Source organism: Oncorhynchus masou, chromosome 12 (genome assembly GCF_036934945.1).
Source record: "Oncorhynchus masou masou isolate Uvic2021 chromosome 12, UVic_Omas_1.1, whole genome shotgun sequence".
NCBI lineage: Eukaryota > Metazoa > Chordata > Actinopteri > Salmoniformes > Salmonidae > Oncorhynchus > Oncorhynchus masou.
The window spans coordinates 24,592,995-24,614,443 of record NC_088223.1 but is presented as its reverse complement, the minus strand read 5'-3'; the positions used below and the strand labels follow the sequence as shown (position 1 = coordinate 24,614,443).

The 21,449-nt window shown below is 40.9% G+C and overlaps 1 protein-coding gene across 2 annotated transcripts; it reads right to left on the bottom strand.

Moving 5' to 3' along the window:
* Positions 1-974: 974 nt before the first annotated feature.
* LOC135549737 (serine/threonine-protein kinase Sgk1-like) lies at positions 975-16,694 on the bottom strand. Of its 2 annotated transcripts, none has more exons than XM_064979992.1 (9): positions 16,417-16,694; positions 7,056-7,131; positions 5,651-5,723; positions 5,245-5,430; positions 4,824-5,068; positions 4,374-4,593; positions 3,917-4,072; positions 3,671-3,760; positions 975-3,425 (listed from the first exon to the last, which is right to left on the bottom strand). In XM_064979992.1, the coding sequence occupies exons 1-9, from the start codon at positions 16,442-16,444 to the stop codon at positions 3,264-3,266; spliced, it is 1,236 nt and encodes a 411-aa protein (XP_064836064.1). In that variant the 5' UTR covers positions 16,445-16,694; the 3' UTR covers positions 975-3,263. The 2 variants fall into 2 exon arrangements, with proteins under 2 accessions (XP_064836064.1, XP_064836063.1); XM_064979991.1 differs by lacking the exon at positions 16,417-16,694 and adding an exon at positions 7,656-7,897.
* Between the last annotated feature and the right edge of the window lie 4,755 nt (positions 16,695-21,449).

The window sequence follows — 21,449 nt, the reverse complement described above, 5'->3', positions numbered from 1 at the left end:
ATCAAATACTTGTTTTCCCCACTGTGTATATATATATGCACATTTCCACTGACATTTCTTGAAATTTTAGCTTCTTTCATACTGGACTCCGATACATAAAAATGGTATCCATGATTTAATCTGACTCTGCGGAAATAGATAAAGGGCCTCATTGCCAAAATCCCGACGTACCCCTATAGGGTTAGGAAATGTTTGTGGTTAGGGTAGGGACGTCCTAAGCAACCCGGATTGCACTAACTACGCGTGTCACATCAGATCGTATCAAATTTTCAGACCAATAGTATGGGAAAAAATAGTTGTCCTTCCCCTTTGTCCTCAGAACAGCCTCGATTTGTCAGGGCATGGACTCTACAAGGTGTCAAGCGTTCCACAGGAATGCTGGCCCATATTGGCTCCAGCAATTTCCACAGTTGAGTAAAGTTGGCTGGATGTTCTTTGTGTGGTGGACCATTCTTAATACACATGGGAAACTATTGAGCATGAAAAACCCAGCAGCTTTGCAGTTCTTGACACAAACCAGTGTGCCTGGCACCTACCATACCCCGTTAAAAGGCACGTAAATAGTTTGTCTTACCCATTCAACCTCAATGGTGCCCATACACAATCCATGTCAAGGCTTAAAAATCCTAACCTGTCCACATTTACACTGATTTGAAGTGGATTTAACAAGTGACATAAGGGATCATAGATTTCACCTGGTCAGTGTCTCATGGAAAGAGCATGTGTTCTTAATGTTTTGTACACTCAGTGCATAAAATTTAATGTAGCCTATATTTCCAGGAGACCAGCACCAATCAAAATGTACCAAGTGTGTGGTGCTTTTTTTAAATAAAAAAATGTATGTTCCTTGGAATAGAATGTAGTCAGCGAAAACTGACTACTTACTATTTTAGCATTCTACTTACCATATATTTTCTTAACTCCTATTTAGTATCTAACTGGCCTCCAGAAAAATCACTTGGTTCACACTTCCATTTGAATTTGGTCAATACATTTTATTTACCATTTTGAACAGATAACAATTCAATATTTTAATTTATCAATACTAGGAATTTGTCCTCTGGTCTTTAAACATACAGTACATTATGTGTCATGACGTAAATAAATATATATGGAGAAATAAAATACAAATAACATATGTAGAGCTTCCAAATATGGAAGAAAATCACCTAGAACTGTATTGCGTTGTTTGTAATTTTCTACAAGAAGGAAGCGGTACCACAGAATGGTCTGTAGATATTCACTGCAGAGTCAACACTTCTTTGCAGAACAACATTTTCAGACTTGGCAGGATCAAGGAAGTTAAAGTGACATATCAAATTAAGTGTCAGTCCTTTATCAATTTACACTATATAAAAATAAAAAAAACGTGATTTTCATCATGAATAGATATTTGTTCTGTCAGCCATTACAAGGTTATATCTGTTAAGGCCAAATAAAATAAAATCAGTTCATGCCCTTTTTTAACATGTTGACTACTGACATCTGGTAAACACTGATCTTCCATAATCTGTCATTTTAGATGATTTTTTTAAGGCATGATGACTAATGGAAAAATTATATCTCTGATCAATTAAAGGTGATTCTTGCCAAGCCTGCAATGTTATTGCACTATTTAGGGCCATCAGTAAATGAACGGCGCTAGCGCTGTTTACAAAGAGTCATTTCAGTCTAAGCTCTTGTCATTGCAGCAGCACAGCTTTTCAGGTCGTGGTCTCCAGACCATGAGGATAACGGAAGAAATAGATACAAATGGATCAGGCCTACCTATCCTACTGTAACATGGCTGGAACAGACAGGCACACTTTACAAAACGAAATGCATGTACATTTCCTTTCTATTATCAATCTAGCAGGAGTTCTGTACACAATGCAAATGGATATACATAACAATATAATGGATTCTCTAGAGTGTTTTGCCAGCAAAACAGCAATCACTTTCACTCGCAAGAATAATGATTGATATAATGTGTTATTACTGCAGAAGACCTATTATTGCTGGTAAAACTGTATACTCCATTTTCTGTATTTATGATAAAAAATATATTAATGAGTCTACAAACATTTATGTCAACACAATATGTCAACACAGTCTCAGGGGGGTAAAAGTGCAGGTATTAGAAGAACAAAGGCAAGAACATTTTGTTCACATAGGGAGTATAAATAGTTAAACATTTGGAGCTTCTTAATATATTACTATGGTTTTTGTTAAAGATTCAAGTGGAAAATGTGTTTTTAAAAGGAGTACTTTGTAATTTCTCAAACTGAAATACTGTAGTAAAATGAACAGTACCATTAAAATAGTAAACCAATGCATTATTTGGTAAGATTACAATTAAATTACTATGCCATGACATGATATGCAGATTTCTTGTAAAATAACATATTCCGTGTCTGCTTTCTATGCATCGGCATTCATTTGCTCTATTATCATCATCATCAGTACCACCAGTAGAATTTGGTTCAGATGGTACCATAGTACCCTATTTGGTCCAAAACAAAATAGTTTAAATTTCATTATCCATTCTGGTGTTTTCCTACTTGTTTGAGATATGATTTTGTGGGTGAAAAGATATGCAGTTGATCAAGAGACAGAATGGATGCTTAAGCAACGCAAACATTTTCTTTACCCTTGTTTCCTCAAGTGCAATCGACCATTCACATAACAAACAGATAACAAATGCATTGTGACTCGAACAGACATGTACATCTTCAATATATGCAGAAAGATTAGGAAGGCATGGACCTCTCTACTGCTAGCGCCAGGGTCATAAGTCCAAACAGACTGGAAAGTCTGCGGGTTTGATGCAGCCGGCTCTTCTTGCCTAGCTCTGTGGGTACAGTACTGTTCTCGCTGCCTTGAAACTTCAGGCACTTCACCCTTATCTCCAACAGTGGTTGTAGTCCACATCGATTTGAGAGAAATGTCCTTTTTCCCTGTAGTACAAAACATAATCTCTGTTTCCCACCTTGGCACACTTTGGATCAGTTTTGGGGTGGGTGAGTAGGTAGGGCCATTGGTGTTGAAGATAAGAGTCCCATGCAATCTACACCCCTCATGCAACAATCCAACAAGATCTGGAGTTTCTGGACCCCCTTTTCATGCCTCTTAGGCATGTCACTCAGGATTTCCATTAGCAGGCCATGCAAACCTCCTAAACTGCTCTAACAGTGCGTGGTCATTGTCCCAGGCAGTGTTTGTCTGTTCCTATTCCCCCTTTCGACTGTGGAGGGGATGAGGATCGAGGTGGATAGAGGAGTCCTTCACATGAAGCTGTCAGCGGGTCCATAGGAGAAGCCTGGGAAGGCTCCAGCTGCCTCCTTGATGCTGCTGGTCACCAGCAGGCCGTCCGTGTTGCACAGAGATGAGGTCACAGGGAGGTGGGTGAACTCTGGGTCAAAGTGCCTGAGGTCCGTAGGCCCGCTCTGTGAAAGCCAACCAAACAGAGCACTATATTAGAGACGTGCTCTAAAACACAAACATCAAATTCACATTTCACACCCATACAGCCTCTAAATATATACATTGCTGTCATTGGGATGCAGTTTGTGACCATTTGAGTAAAACAACATGGAAATTCTACTTGAAGTGAACAAGAAAGGGTACATTTGTACTTCTCTCATGTTAACCTGGAAGACTACATGTATACATTGTTGGTAGATGTACTTACCACTGAGGGAATGTAGGGTGGTGTGATGTTCCTTGCCATCAGGTCATCCCAGTTGATGGGTGAAAAGAAGGTGTGGAACTTCAGTTCCATCTAGAGGCAGATAAAAACACTACATCAATCCACTGGTACGGAACAATACGGAGACCTTAGTAGTATTTTTTTATTGTGTGTTATTCATATAATGTATTTGTTTGTTGTACATTGATTGCTCTGTCTGTGTCTATGTCTGTGTGTGTGGGTACTTACAAAATCATCTTTCACTCCCAGCCTCTTAGTGCGGTCCTTTTGCAGGAGTCCCTCCAACAGTTCTCTGCCTGCGTTGGACACGTTGGGCTTCAGTACGAGAGGCTTGTTCAGGATATTGTTGTACATCTCAGCTGTGTTGCGGCTGTAGAAGGGGGGCTATGGAGAGAGACAGCAAAAATCAGTACATGCTACGTGGCCAAAATCCATACACACCACGCACCATGATTGTCAGTGTACTTGTGTGATTCATACTGACATTCCTTATATATAACTGACATGGTGACATATGGTGTCCCACCAGAGTCTATAGAGCTCTGGTCAAATGAAGTGCACTATATAGGGAACAGGGTGTCATTTGGGATGCATTGATAGTGGATATCATAACTAAGGTAAATGCATTGTGAAAACTGAACCATGAAAGAGATGCTGAAAAGAGCAGTGATCGGTAATGCCTCACCAGTCCATAGAGCATCTCATAAAGCACGGATCCCAGGCACCACCAATCCACGGTTCGGTCGTATGCCTGCTTCTGCAGCACCTCGGGGGCCAGGTACTCCGGGGTTCCACAGAAGGTGGTGGTGGTCCCAGTGGGTGCAAGGCCCTCTTTGCAAAGGCCAAAGTCTGTCAGGACGATGTGGCCCGCAGAGTCTAACAGGATATTCTCAGGCTTCAGATCTCTGTGAAGTTGGAGGGAGAGGGTTAGGAAAGTGCAACTCTCCCTATACTTAATGCATTTTTATGCAAAAGGTGGATAAACAGTGTTTACGTCCGTTTACCTTCCTCTAAACCACTGGCCCTTATTCACTGGACCAGAGTACACATTTCTATAAGTGGCATTTTTTCTGTCATGTGCTATGAAATATAGTCACCACCAGAGGGTGGTGTATGATAGGATCTTAGTTCATACCTGTAAACAATATGCAGGGAATGGAGGTATCCCAGAGCACTGGCGATCTCTGCAGCGTAGAACCTGGCTCTGGGTTCTAGGAACACCCTCTCTCTCTGTAGATGATAGAACAGCTCTCCTCCATTCACGTAGTCAAGCACAAAGTACAGCTTGTCAGTAGTCTGGAAGGAATAGTGCAGCCCCACCAGGAAAGGATGTTTGATATTCTTCATCAGGACACTTCGTTCCGCCATTATATGCTTTTGCTAGATGAGGGAGTAAGAGAAAGATGAGCATACCACTCACAATGACATCAGTGCAATACTTAAATTAGAGCAACTGAGCGAGCGACTGAGTGGTTGTATGTGTTTGTGGCTATTGCACCTTGCTTGGAGTATTGACTGTGTGTTTTTATGGTGAAGATCAGTAGAGTAAGACTCACTTCTTTCTTCTTCAAGATGATTTTCTTCTGTAGAACCTTGACGGCATAATACTCGTTGCTCTCCCTGTGTCGAGCCAGCAGCACCTTCCCAAAGCTCCCTTTGCCGATGATTTTCAGGTAGTCGAAATCACATGGTTTGATCGCCAGCTCTTCAGCTAGTGAGCTTCTGGGGGAGGTCAGTAGCATCTAAGAACAGAAGAGGAGAGAAGGAGCTAAGAATGACCATCTTGGCTCTGGATAAAATTATCTATTTACAGTTCACACTGGTAATTCAAATGGCACCCTATTCCCTATATAGGGCACTACCATAGGGCTCTTTTAAAAACTTGTGCACTATATAGAGAATTGGGTTCCTTTTGGCTCAGTCTGTCCCAGTGGCCAAGGCATGTGTTATGCTGATGCTCACCGGATTTAAGAGCTCAGCATTGTCCAGCTTCTCATTCTGGTTCTCATCAATCTTGAGGAAGTCAACTTCAGAACTGAGGAATGAACAGAGAATGTTAGAATGGAATCCTCCTTCACTTATGATTCTCAAAATAACTTATGGTTATTTTGACTGATACACTCATTGCCACTTTGTGATTTTATAGGGATGAGTGACCTCTAAGTTGACAATGTTTTTTCTAGAGTGTTTAAATTATAACAGTAGTCTAATACTTAGATTGCCATCACAGGCCAATATTACGATTCAAACTATTTTTCAAAGTCGGACATCGCAGTAAAATGGTGAGTTTAACAGTGATTTAATTGAGTAGTTAGATAGAGAAGGTTCCATTTGTCATAATTGACCCAAATGAGATACAAACCGGCCAAGACTGTAAATAATGGTCTCTCCTCTAACTCCTGAGAGACAATAAGGGTCTCTTTTCTCTAACTGCCGAGAGACTATTCAGTTGTTGTTGAGCCCCTCCTTATACACCATGTAGCCTGCAGCACCATCTGAAAGTAGTTCTAAGCCAGGGGATCAGACATGACTAGCACAAACAGCCCAGAATCTGACTGCTATAACAACCTAGCACCTGATGATGGTATTTCTTTTTTTGTATATTTTATATAACCTTTATTTAACTAGGCAAATCAGTTAAGAACAAATTGTTATTTACAATGGCGGCCTACTCCGGCCAAATCTGGACGACACTGGGCCAATTATGTGCCACCCTATCACAGCCAGATGTGATACAGCCTGGATTTGAACCGGGTACTATAGTGACACCTCTTGCACTGAGATGCAGTGCCTTAGACCGCTGTGCCACTCAAGAGCCCCTGTGGAATTTTCCACTGAGCTAGACCCCCCACCTGGCCCTTTTTTAGGCTGTTGAGTACAAACCATATTGTGTAGTGCGCGCTTAATTGAATTACCCGGTTATCCCAGTCAAGGGGACACAGGGGATTTGCAGAAAAGGTGCTTAAGCACTGGAGAGGCCATGGCGGGAACACACTTGACATGACATAACTATTCTTCTGCTGGCTTTGCCTGCTTGGCCCCAGATTACTGCTTTGACTCAAAATGTGAATAGTAACGTGCAGTTGATTGGATTGGAAATGTACAGTAGCTTACACTGACCTAGGTAGACCTATACAATTATAAATAAACACAAAGACCTAATCTAATGCCATGGGAAGCAGATGAAATGTCGCACAGAGGCCTATTGTGTGCACACCTATCACATATCTTGATTATTTGATAAATATCTATACTTTCAGAAAATATCATTTGTCATAATATTATCATATTTCATTGGCAGCTGGTAGCTCATATATAATATCTAAACATCTCATTTGGCTATACAAGTGCTCCATATAATACTTACTGTTGACACATATGTGGGTTTGACACCAGCCTCGATATGAAGTCGTTAAGTCCAATTTTCCTCTCCTTGATGAAAGCTGCAAATCAAAAATAAGCATGTATGTCAGCTGGGCGCCCAGAGAACACAACGTCACAGATTTAACACAGCCCTTCATCAGACCTAAGCTACACCATTGCAGAACTAGGGCCATGGATAGGCCTCTACTATCTACCTGGGATAGATAACAGGTTACATTTTTCATCACAGTGCGGTGAACAGTCTAGAAATTATAGCCGTATGCCTATACTAAGTCTGTTCAAAGCTTTCATTTTAAAATGTTTCAGAGGTTCAAAAGTGTTTTGGAATGGATCCCGTTATAAGGCATTATGTGCCAAATTTAGTCGTTATGCAACAAAATATTACTATTCCTTTGGCGAACCGCCGCGTCGCATAGTGAAAAATAACACTCAAAGCCTATATCACAAACATTGACATGAGTAAAGGAGCATACAGTCCATCTACAAATCATAATCCAAAGAATATTGATGCATACTATTAAATACCACAGTGTAGAAACTAAATTCTAAATAAAATAATTGAACTTAGAAATAATATGCCTACCAGTGAGGACTGACACAATTCCTCTCATTTTGCAATAAGACAAGTCACATGGAGCCTTGGTAACAGCCATGGTGAATAAAAATATGTATCCACTTGTAAAACAGCGCCAAAAGAAAGCCCCTTTATGGAGAAGACACGCTGGTTGCTCTAGTACCAATTGCTCCACTTCATGCGCACTGGCTACAGAGAATCCTGCCTGCGAACACGATCAGTCCAAAATGTCTATCCAGGGCGCTGGGCGGCAAGGAGTTATATACTGAACACGTGGTATAAGGAGGAGCGGCTTACTGACGTCACTTGGTTACCAAGCAACTGTCAGAGGCAGTGATGTCACGGGATTCCGCAGCTCCATCTCTTGCCTGCAGGAGGCGGGGAATGACAGGAGGCACGCAGCAGCGCATAGGTGGAGCGCGCTAGATTGAACATCGCTCCCCCAACCCCCTTTTCTACCAATGGAAAGATACGGATGGCTGTAATCTCTCTAGAACCGATAGGATTAAAGGCACCCTGGATCATTTATAATGAAAAATGGAATAACAGGTGCATTGATCCTACACAGACTTCTGTCACCAGCCTCAAAAAATACACTGAACAAAAATATAAACACACCGAACAAAAATATAAACACACCATGTTTCATGGGCTGAAATAAATGATCCTAGAAATGTTCCAAACACAAAAAGAAGCTTATTTCTCAAAAAAAAAAAAAATGTACATCCCTGTTAGCGAGCATAACTCCTTTGCCCAGATAATCCATCCACCTGACAGGTGTGGCATTTCAAGAAGCTGAATAAACAGCATGATCATTACACAGGTGCACCTTGTGCTGGGGACAATAAAAGGCCACTCTAAAATGTGCAGCTTTGTCACACAACACAATGTACAATTGGCCAGTGGTGGAAAAAGTACTCAATTGTAATATTTGAGTAAAAGTATAGATACCTTATTAATAGAAAATGACTCAAGTAAAAGTGAAAGTCGCCCAGTAAAATATTACTTGAGTAAAAGTCTCTAAAAGTATTTGGTTTTAAATATAAGTAAATGGAATTGCTAAAATGTACCATTTCAAATTCATTATATTAAGCAAACCAGACGGCACAATTGATTTTTTTTATTTATTGAAGGATAGCCAGGGGCACACTCCAACACATAACTTACAAACAAAGCATTTGTGTTTAGTGAGTCCACCAGATCAGAGGCAGTAGGGATGACCATGGAGCTTATGTTGATAAGTGTGTGAATTGGACCATTTTCCTGTCAAAATGTAACAAGTATTTTAGGCTATCAGGGATAATGTATGGTGTAAAAAGTACATTATTTTCTTTAGGAATGTAGTAAAGTAAAAGTTGGCAAAAATATAAATAGTAATGTACAGATACCCCAAAAAATGTCTTAATTAGTACTTTAAAGTATTTTTCCTTAAGTACTTTATACCACTGAAACTGGTAGGCTGACTGCAGAAATGTCCACCAGAGCTATTGCCAGAGAATTGAATGTTCATTTCTCTACCATAAGCCGCATCCAACGTCATTTTAGACTATTTGGCAGTACGTCCAACTGGCCTCACAACCGTAGACCATGTGTATGGCGTCGTGTGGGCGAGCGGTTTGCTGATGTCAATGTTGTGAAACGAGTGCCCCATTGTGGCGGTGGTGTTATGGTATGGGCTGGTATAAGCTATGGACAACAAACACAATTGCATTTTATTGATGGCAATTTGAATGCACAAAAATACCGTGACAAGATCCCGAGGCCCATTTTTGGAGAAAGGCATTTCAAGATTAAAGTTTTTTAAGTTCTGTAGCCAATTCCCTGTTTGCATCATCAGCAAATATCCAATATGTTCTTATGAAAGGATGGAAGCAAGTCAATGCAAGGAACATTCAAATGCAGGTGAAAATATGCCAACAAAAAAAGTGATTTTCTTTTATATTCTGCAAGACATTATATTCTACAATACACCATCAAATCCTAACCCTGTTGTTTACAAAACGGCCTCTCTCCATTTCCCTGACATAAGGCCCAGTTATGGACCTATGCATACAGTGACAGTGCAGATCAAAACATTAAAACAAACTGCAGGATCAAAACAGAGAACTGTCAGGGGTAACTCCTAGGCTATGTCCCAAATGACACCCTATTCCCCACAGAGCACTCTACTTTTGAGCAGGGCCCATAGAGCTCTCATCAAATGTAGTGAACTATGTAAGGAATAGGGTGCCATTTGGGATGTTTTGCTTGCTCAATGGCATGTGATAGTCATGCATACTTTGAAGGATGTCCCATCTCGGGACTGAATTTGACCGATAGTTCCTACTATATAAGAGGAAGCATGTTGCCAAGCTAAGTACATGAAGAGGCAAAATGGTGTGAAGACAACAGCTAATCGTGTCATGTCAGGTTATGGTAGTATACTTTCCCAGCAAATATCTATTTACACACTGTCAGGATCAGATGGCACAACATTGACACCTGGGTTGTGTCCCAAATGGGGCCCTATTACCTATATTATATTGTGCACAACTGGTCAAAAGTACTGCACTACAGGAAATAAGGTGCCATTCATGTAATTGTAAAAAATACATACAAAAGGGTGCTCCAGGGTGCTTCATTTTGGACATAACCCTTGTTAGGAGCTTAGGTAGAGGCTATTCCCTGACCTCATCAAGCCCTTATTCATACACATAACCTCCTCTCTGTCATGCTGGTGTGATATCAACACTTTAAAGGGAACATTTGTAACCACAAATGATTGAAAACAGCTAGGGATATTCAAGTTCCCACGCACAGTTGAATCTATTTCAGTTTTGCTTGACTTTAATACACATTTTAACACAAGTTCTTTTGTGCACAAATACCGGCTCTGCAGGACTGGTTGTGTGTTTGTACTGCAGTAAATACACCTCGCTTTCATCATGTGCACGTGTTGTATTTTTAATTTTTTTGGTAATATATACTGAACAAAAATGTAAATACAACATGCAACAATTTCATTGATTTTACTGAGTTTTGGTTCATATGAGGAAATCAGTCAATTGAAATAAATTCATTAGGTCCTAATCTAGGCAGGTTAGCTGAGTGGTTAGAGCGTTGGGCCTGTAACTGAAAGGTTGCTGGATTGAATCTCTGAGCTGACAAGGAAAAAATATGTTGTTCTGCCTGTGAACAAGGCACTTGTTCCCCAGTAGGTTGTCATTGTAAATAAGAATTTGTTCTTAACCCGACTTGCCTAGTTAAATAAAGGTTAAATATAAGATTAGATTTCACATGACTGGGAATACATATATGAATCTGTTGATACCTTAAAAAAAATATGGCCTCAGAATGGGCCTCAGGATCTTGTCACAGTACTTTTGTGCATTCAAATTGCCATGCAATTGTGTTTGTTGTCCATAGTTTCTACCAGCCCATACCATAACACCACCGTCACAATGGGGCACTCGTTTCATAACGTTGACATCAGCAAACCGCTTGCTCACACAAATGCCATACACATGATCTGCGGTTGTGAGGCCGGTTGGACGTACATTGGAGGTGGCTTATGGTAGAGAAATGAACATTCAATTCTCTGGAAATAGCGTTGGTGGAATTCCTGTAGGGAATATGTCAATTGCAGTATGCCAGTATGCCAATTGAGATATCTGTGGCATTGTGTTGTGACAACTGCACATTTTAGTGGCCTTTTATTGTCCCCAGCACAATGTGCACTTGTGTAATGATCATGCTGTTCAATCAGCTTCTTGATATGCCACACCTGTCAGGTGGATGGATTATCTTGGCAAAGGAGAAATGCTCACTAACAGGGATGTAAACAAATTTGTGCACAAAATTTGAGAGAAATACGATTTTTGTGCGTATAGAAAGTGGGACCAACACTTTACATGTTGCATTTTATATTTTTGTTCAATATATACAGTACCAATCAAAGGTTTGGGTACACCTATTCATGTAAGGGTTTTTCTTTATTTTTACAATTTTCTACATTGTAGAATAATGGTGAAGACATCAAAACTATGAAATAACACATATGGAATCATCTAGTAACCAAAAAAGTGTTAAATAAATCAAAATATATTTTATGTTCTTCAAACTAGCCACCCTTTGACAGCTTTGCACACTCTGAACCAACTTTTATTTGTTACAATGTTACCTTTTATTTAACTAGGTAATTCAGTTAGGACAAATTCTTATTTCCAATGACGGCCTACACCAGCCAAACCCAGACGACACCGGGCCAATTGAAACTGGCTCTCATGAGGAACGCCACAGGAAAGGAAGACCCAGAGTTACCTCTGCTGCAGAGGATACATTTATTTGAGTTACCAGCATCAGAATTTGGAACACGAACAATGGACATTAGACCTGTGGAAATCTGTCCTTTTTTTCCAGAAGCTGGTTGAGAGAATGCCAAGAGTGTGCAAAACTGTCATCAAGGCAAAGGGTGGCTACTTTGAAGAATCTCTCAATTATAAAATATACTGTATTTAGATTTTTGTAACACTTTTTTGGTTTCTACATGATTCAATATTTGTTATTTCATAGTGTCAATGTCTTCACTATTATTCTACAATGTAGAAAATAGTAAAAAATAAAGAACCTGGAACGAGTAGGTGTGTCCAAACTTTTGACTTGTAATGTATGTATGTACAACATATATATTTATTATTTTAAATCTATTTTTCTTTATTATTTTCCCTAACCCTATCACCCCTTCCCTAATTAGAGTAAACTAATGGACAACAACACCTAGACTTCTACTTCCAGTTTATATTTACATTTTACACACACAGTATATTTTGGATTTCTAATTGCCACATATTTTTCCACTGTGCTGTGTCACAAAAGTTCTGATGTCCCATGTATTTTCCGAAATCAAATAATGCTTAGACCCTGCCCATCTGTCATCTACTATAATGCCAGTACGAGGTTTCCTAGTGTGTACGCACATCATTACAATCACCAAAAGAGAGGATCAGGATTACAATGTGTAGATGGGGGAACTCCCTTCTATCCAGGTTTGGCTGCAATCCGATTCTCCTTCTGACAAATTAGTCATTCAAAGCCTGCGACTTGTGTTTAGTCTGCTTTTGGAGATGCTTTATGGCAATGGAAACATGTGGTGAATCAGAGGTGCTGAATCTACAGTTTAAAAGCTTTGCATGTTTAACAGTCAAAGATGACCTTTCTCTATTTCATTAAACAACACTATTTCACACAACAACACCACATAATGGCCTTAACGGTTATATTTAGCATCCTCCCAATCCTAAAAAAAAAGCCCTTCATTTGCCACCATCTCTTTGTCTGATTCATGCCAAGCAGACAGGTGGTAGTATAGGCAACATTTCCACTGGTGAATACTACCCATGATGAGTCACTACTCACCAAGGACCCCTGTCCTCGCCAGCAGCGGCTGATAAATGCCTCTGTTAGTACTATCTGTTATTAAACCCCAGTCCCCAGCCTGACTGTCTTCTTTTACGTTACTACTTCGCGTTGTTTTGGCTACTTGCTTTTGGCTATCTCTCTATGTTCTGCTCCTACGGATGTTTGAGTTTAGTATTTACATCCAAGGCAGTGTGTTGCTGGTTTAGGTCCCCACGGATGCATCCCAAATGGCACCCTATTCCCTTTGTAGTGCACTACTTTTGACCAGGGCCCCTAGTGCACAAAGGGAGTAGGGTTCCATTTGCATCTGTTTTGGATGAATCTGGTGGGAAGGCAGGGCCTGCTGTGCAGCTAGACCCCCACCTGGCTGGTTAACCTGCTGCTGTTGCTGGGCTGAAGGAACCACCAGGGGAGGGGGGCGCACATCCAGGCCTCCCCCGCACCACTCACTCTAGGTGGGTCGTGGCTCCAGGGAGGAGTGGGTAGTGGGCGGGGGAGCCAGCCTCTCCCTCTCCCTCTGACTGTCTAAGAGAGGGAGGTAGTGTCCAGGTCTGCGTCCCAAATTGCACTCTATTCTTTACATGGTGCACTACTTTTGACCAGGGCCAATAGTGCACTACCCTATGTAGGGAATAGGGTTCCATTTGGGATTTAGCCCAGGGCTTTGACTTCCTGCCCCCACAGTTATGCTGCCAGCAGCTCCATTGATTCCCCCGTCCCCCCCCGTCCCCTCCACCTGGTGTGAGTCGCCCGGTTGAGTAATGAATCTCCAGTGTAATTCCCTACAATTTCTCACCTGCTACATCCCATCTCTCTCCACGTCCATCATTTTTGCCTTTTCTACTGCTTCTCGATTGCCCTTTTTTCTCAATTTCCTCGAGAGAATCATCCCACCCCTCCCTCTTCCCTTCTATTGCTCTTTCTCTGTACCTATCTACGTCTGTGCTGTCCATTCTGTCTATGCTCAAGGAAACTTTGGCATTATTCAAAGTCGACCCACAGAGACTAGAGTACTGGAGATGTTGGGGTCCTTGAACAATGAACACTGCAATGCAGCTTCAGGTCCGAGTGAGTAGGAGGCTTAACTCATCATCCTAGCACAATCTGTACGGTAGCATTACGTACAACTCCATTTCCTTCTACAATTCCCAGAAACAGAGATGACTGATATTCAAATCACAGTCAGCTGGGATACGGATATGTGCCTTTGAGTCCCAATGACTCAACATCAACTCAATGGTTAACAGCCACGGAAGCTCACTTTAGGTGAGAGTTTATGTAACGATTCTGGCGCCATCACCAAGTACTCTATTAGCAATGTCCTTCAAGCTTCTGCATTAAGCCAACTGTTACTTAACTTTAACTTTAACTTATCCTACTATACCAGGCCTACCACAACCGCACCTTCTAATATTCCTGCTGATGGTATAATTACTAGTACATTTCACTAGCTACTGCTAATACTATTCATTCTAAATTCATATTTAATTTGACCAATACCAATAGCCATTGTATTATGGGCAAAGCCAAATTCCCCCTGAGTCTGTTCTCTTTGGCTGTTCCAAATGGCACCCTATTTCATACATAGTGCACTACTTTTGACCAGAGCCCCATGGACCCTGGTCAAAAGAAGTGCACTAAAAAGGGAAATAGATACAACTCTGCTGGTGCAGCCAGAGCCAGGTGACTACTCTACAACAGGCCTGTCACGCTCTACTGACTTCCACAGCATTACCTAGCTCAACACGGTTCAGTGGATGGTACAAGGGAGCGTCTAGGGATTATACCACAGAACAACCACTCACATTCATTCAAAATGACAACACAACTCATGTTTACAAGCATCAATAAATTAATCAATGGGGAGTGTTGTGACTTAAGTTCTCTCTTCAAGATGCTGCTTCCCCCTTCCTTTGTTGGGTTGTTCCACCAATTTCGGTGACTTATGAAAAGTGTAGCTTGGTCAAAAAACCTTGTGATTTCACCTAATTAAATTTTTTTGGCATAATAAGCACATGTTCAACTTAATAAAAAACATGTTTTCCCATCGTAAGATGTAAAATAAAAACAATACTATATGCCAAAGAAAGTAACAGAGTTGACTGTAACAGTACCAGCCATAAATCCCCTCATGACAGGGGGAATGGAAGCTCGTTTTGTGCAACAGGGAGGTGCAATTGAATGCAAGCTTCACAAAAAATAATCAAATTCCTTCAGCATTTCTAACCTGTATGTCTATGGGTAACTGCGTTATCATATTATACACGACCCGAAAAGTATTCCAAAAAACACCAGAAAATGTCAAAAAAGAGTAGAACCAGCTCACCTGCTTTACAAAATGATTTGCCTATTAGATGTTCATTGTTTCTTTTGAATTTAAAAATATATAAACAATAGTTTTACCATATTAAAACGAGAGTTCAGTTCACTTAACAGTGTTGACCGTACAATGAGGGACAGACTAATCACATGAAATAAATACTAATCTTCAGAAATTACTTTGTCAAGAAAAACAAAATAATTTGGGCTTTACAATGATGTTAAATTAATTGAAATATTCCTAGAAGTGACACAGGGTTGACGCAGGGATATTTCAAAATGCTGAATCTTCGCACTTTAGCAAGCCTTTATAAAAATCTGATTTATTGAATAATCCATGTGGTCTATATTAAAAGGCACTTCATTTAATATAACAATATTTTAAAATGCAATATTGGTGGACAATTTCTACTTAAAATATCAAAGAGATGCAAAAGGCCCTCTTTTTGTGGAACGACCCTGTTTCTCTCTCACTAATCCATACATGGGATGGATCATGATTAAAGATGTGTAAATGTGAATGAAGCAATGAATGAGTGGGTAGCTGGCTGGAATGCACTTACATTCAAAGAACAGAGTGTGCTTAAACAAAGTGTTCAGTCTGTCTGATATTTCCTGTCACTTTCTTTTCCCTCGTACATAATCTCAGCGTGTTTAGTGATTACTGGCAGCTCCCTACCATCCAGGTGAGTGATGATTATAAGAGTAAAGTGGATTATGTCACCTGTGATGGGACAGATAGAGGTGTGATTGATAGATAGATGGAGCAGGAGGTGATATGAAATCCTGCCTCTCTCCCTGACTAAATTATTTAGAGAGAGACCATAAGAAGTAAGTCACGTAAAAAAAGGAAGGAAAGAGAATCTGAAAGAGATGATGGAACAGACTGAAAGAGAGAAACAAACAAAGTGAAATGAAGACAATAAAGCACGAAAAGTTATATTTAAACTCCACTTGTTCTAGACCTACAACAATGGCCTCAAACATGTCACCCATGGGATAGGCGTTGTCAGATAAAGCTTATTATCACACAAGAAATGAAAGAAGTTCCTACCTATGAAGGATTTCTTGCCAGTCTTCATGTCCTCTTCTATTTAGGTGCAGTGTGTTTTGTGTATTGGTGTCTGTTTCTCTCTGTGTGTGTCTGAAGCAGTAATATTCCAGTGTATGTCTCTGTGTGCGTATGAATGATGTAATCTTGTCTCCAGCTCCTCTCCCTCAGTAATATCCCCCTCTCTATCTCTTTGCAGCACTGTTTGAAAGAATTTGACTCTGCAATTCACAAGACCAGCAAATCCTTTCCTTCATCGCACTTCCCTATCTTCGCTCTCTCTCTCTCTCTCTCTCTCTCTCTCTCTCTCTGTGTGTCTCCCTCTCTCCCAGGCAGTACTGGCTGAACTGATGAAACCAAAGAGGCGAAACCAGAGAAGTGTGACGCACCTGTCCCCCTCTCAACCCCCCTTCACCTGTTCCTTTATCTACCAGAGAGCCACAAACAAAACAATAGCAGGTGTCAGGGTACGGTTCCCGTGAGTATGGGAGTCCTGCCCGAGGGAACCTAGTCTGCATGCTAAATGCACCCTATTCCCATCACAGTGCACTACTTTTATTTGTTTACCAGGGCCCAGGTCAAAAGTAGTGCACTATATAGGAAATAGGGGGGCATTTGGGACTTAGGCCTGGTCTCTATGACACTAGAGCGCACCTGAGTCACCTGAGCAGTACAACACCAGGATTTTAAATCCACCTTTAATTGGGGGATATTACTCTAATGATGGTGATGATGATGGTGTCTCCATCCCCCTATAGTATAGTATAGTATAGTATAGTATAGTATAGTATAGTATAGTATAGTATAGTATAGTATAGTATAGTATAGTATAGTCTTTCTATTTAAAGTCTCTGGAGTAATCCAGGAAGTAAAGTGATCTATTTAGGAACACTGTTACAGTTCTGATATATTTTACTGCCTGAGGTCATACGTGAATAGATACAGTAGGACAATGAATGTTGGTCAGGAAACGAGGTCTGCTTCCCAAATGGCAGCCTATTCCCTTCATATGACACTACTTTTGGACCATGCACTGGTCAAAAGTAGTGCACTATGTAGGGAATAGATTGCCTTTTGAGACACAGCCTTAGGTCTGTGGGCACACCTGGCTGCCATTCACTTTAGTTCTATGGTGAGTTCTATGCAACTGGGTCATTGACGCGGTAAGGCCCTTTTCAATGAGGAAAACCTAATTGGTAAATAATTATTTATTTCTATGTTAGTGCTAATCTAAGACACTGAATATGTGAAATCATTGTAAACGTGTTGTGAAATGTGATATACAAGTGTATGCAGGCGGTAGGTAGCCCAGCGGTTAAGAACGTGACAAAAATATGAAATGTAAATGTTTGCATTATTTGATGTATTGAATATAGTACATAGTATTTGACCATGGTGGTTCGTTGAGTGGGCTCTTGTAACAGAATGTAACACTCTGTCCAATACAAGTCCTGGCTAAAACTATTAGGTCCAGTTTCACGGACACATGTATTAAGCCTAAAAATCATGTTCAAAGGAGATTCACCATTGAAAGTTCTTCTTCGTCTAAGATTAGGCTTAATCTGTGTCCGGGAAACTGGCCATTAGAGAATAATTAAAAAAAGTTGAGTTCACACATGGATGTTGCTGACTTTTAATCTTTCTGTTCATCAAGTCCTCTGTTAAAGTTGTAATCCTTAATGGTTAAACTGCCAGGTCAGTTTGCGACATTACAGCAACAAAGAAGTTACTGCAAACAGCGAACACCGTCTCAGACATCATTGCACGACCGATAGAAGAACAGTATAAGTACTGCCATTTTCTTCTCCCTTGAATGTGCAGCACTCCCCAACTCTGCTTTGTCAACAAAACACTAACAATGGCCGTGGGGCAGACGGTGGCACTGTTTCCCCTACTTTAAACCAGTATCTGTCTGTCCCTTTTGGACTTTTCTGCACAATTGATTTGCCTTCCACTTTGCAAATGAGAATGGCAAAGCTGCCACACCGCTGATAACCGAATACATTTCTCATCCACTTTGTGAAAGAAAATCGAAATGCATATAACTACTATAACCCTGTAAAAGAGAAAGCATTTCTATCCCAGGGATAGCAATTGTTTTATTTTATGTCCTTGCTGTAATAGAGGTCCATTTTACATCCCAAATGGTACCCTATGCACTACTTTTGACCCTCTGGTCAAAATGTGTGCACTATATAGGGTAGCATTTGGGACACAAATTCATTCTCAGCCTATATGGAAATAAGATGTGCCATACCGTGTCATTCAGAAAACAATCATGGCTGCCTTTTAGTGATTAAACAGGTTGTGTAGTAGAATGGACTCCATGGCTGTTCAATCCATATTATCTGATGCTTCTGTTCAAGGCCACTTGCATTTCTATGCCTTGACGCATTTTACAACCCATTCATTCATTAATTTCTGCTGTATTGATATCGAGGCAATAGTGGTTATGTCCTGAGTGGCGCAGAGGTCTAAGGCACTGCATCTCAGTGTGTGAGGCGTCACTCCAGACCCAGGTTCATTCCCGGACTGTGTCTCAACTGGCCGTGATCAGCAGTCCCATAGTGCGGCACACAATTGGTCCAGTGTCGTCCGGGTTAGGAGAGGATTTGGCCGGAGGGGGCTTTACTTGGCTCATGGTGCTATAGTGACTCCTTATGGTGGGCCGGGCGCCTGCAGGCTGACCTCGGTCGTCAGTTGAACTGTGTTTCCTCTGACATATTGATGTGGCTGGCGGGCGGGTGTTAAGAAGCGCGGTTTGGCAGGTCATGTTTCGAAGGACACATGACTCGACCTTTGCCTCCCAAGCCCGTTGGGGAGTTGCAGCGATGAGACAAGATTGAAATTTGGGGGTAAAACTTTTTTTTTCTTCATTATGTCCAAAATGGCACCCTATTCCCTATTTAATGCACTATTTTAGACCAATGGTCCTAGTGCACTAAATATGGAATAGGGTGCAATTTGGGACGAACTTTGTAATATTTCAGTTGACGCAATACAGCTTCCCTGCCCTGGTGTTGAAACCATGGATTTGAACGAACATTATCACTCACAGGCCATGCAGATAAAGCATGCAGATACTTGGAGGTTTGTAGGACTTGTTACATTGGTGTATCTTTTACCTCAGTCTTGTTCATTCCATGGAATTATATTGAAATAAAAATGTGTTTTTTATTGAATGGTTTCAATGTTTGACGAGTTAGTCATCTTATATCTTGAGGGAACTAATATGTTTCATGTAGCAAACACACCTTGTGGGTTCTTTTCATTACTCTGTACAATCCAAAGCAAACATTTCACAGGGAAAGCAAACATACTAGATATTGGCTGGCTGAGTCCATGGAACTTGATAACTGGGCCTGTTTTCACAAATCATCTCAGAGTAGGAGTACCGATCTAGAATCAGAGGTCCCCCTGTCCATATAATATTACTTATTATGATTTAAAAGGCTAAACGGATCTTTTATCAGCACTCCTACTCAGATACTCTTGATGAATATGGGCCCTGGTGTGTTGTGAGAAAAGATCAATAGGGAAACAAAACAAACAGAAATTTGGCAAAGGTTGGAAAGTGTGTCAAGCAGCATCTTTTGAAATATTTTGAATAAACAGATTAGAGTGTTATGTACAACAAGGGAAAAGTGTGTCACACGTCATCTTTGAATGGATTTGAACACATTGTGATGTTATTTAGGGCAGAGAGAAGTAGGGTTTGAGAGGAGGGGCAAACGAGAGGAGTAGGGTTTGAGAGGAGGGGCAAACGAGAGGAGTAGGGTTTGAGAGGAGGGGCAAACGAGAGGAGTAGGGTTTGAGAGGAGGGGCAAACGAGAGGAGTAGGGTTTGAGAGGAGGGGCAAACGAGAAGAGTAGGGTTTGATTCACTCATAACAATACTTTTACAATCCCCATCCAGCCATTGGAAAATCATTAAGAATGGAAGATGGCTATTCTTTCAAGTGTTGACACTTCCTCCACAGATTGAATCAAATGTGATTTTTGGCAAGAGATGGCCTCAGCTGGTCATAACTGGCCTCATCTGTCATTATGTTTGCCTGATTCTTCGATATAACAGTCACCATCCAGCATTGAGTATCCCGATCACCATCCAGCATTGGGTATCCCAGTCACCATCCAGCATTGGGTATCCCAGTCACCATCCAGCATTGAGTATCCCAGTCACCATCCAGCATTGGGTATCCCAGTCACCATCCAGCATTGGGTATCCCAGTCACCATCCAGCATTGGGTATCCCAGTCACCATCCAGCATTGAGTATCCCAGTCACCATCCAGCATTGAGTATCCCAGTCACCATCCAGCATTGGGAATCCCAGTCACCATCCAGCATTGGGAATCCCAGTTACCATCCAGCATTGGGAAATCATGAACTTGACTAGCCAAGATGTGTTAAAATGTTGACACTTGTCCTGCACGTTCTATCAAGAATCAGACATGATGTCTGGCCTGAGATCAATCAAACTGCTTCAACTGCATGGTCCCAGCTGGTCTCATCTGTCATGTTGTTATGTTTACATTTGAGTCATGTAGCAGATGCTGTTATTCAGCGCAACCTACAGTTAGTTCATTGATCTTAACAAGGTAGCTAGGTGAAAAACCACACATAAGTTATGGTAATTGCATTATTTCTCAATAAAGCAGCTATAAGCAAAGTCCAACATTAGATATTTCTAGTAAGAAAAGACAAGTGTTAGTGCAGAGATGGCAACAGTGTGAGTATTTCTTATCTCAAGTGCACATGATCTCAAGTGGAGTAGTGCACGTGACTGATAAGATGGACGGATCACAGCATGATTTTGAAAGTGATCATATTTGTAAACGGCCAGAACGTCCACCCATAAAACGAAATTAGTCATAAACCCTAAGAAATCATGGCACCTGATCAAAGGGATTAGGGATCTTGTAATTGTTTTATTTTTGGAAGTATAGGTTGCGTCCCAAATGGCACCTAACACGCTAGATAGTGCACTACTTTTGACCAGATCCCTATGGGACTATGTGCACTACTGCACATAGGG

Coding starts and splice junctions, on each gene's coding strand:
- LOC135549737 (XM_064979991.1), bottom strand. CDS start 7,725: ATGGCTGTTACCAAGGCTCCATGTGACTTGTCTTATTGCAAAATGAGA. Junction 5,431..5,650: donor ATGCTGAGCTCTTAAATCCG/GTGAGCATCAGC, acceptor TTCTGTTCTTAG/ATGCTACTGACCTCCCCCAG. Junction 5,069..5,244: donor TCATCTTGAAGAAGAAAGAA/GTGAGTCTTACT, acceptor TCCCTCATCTAG/CAAAAGCATATAATGGCGGA.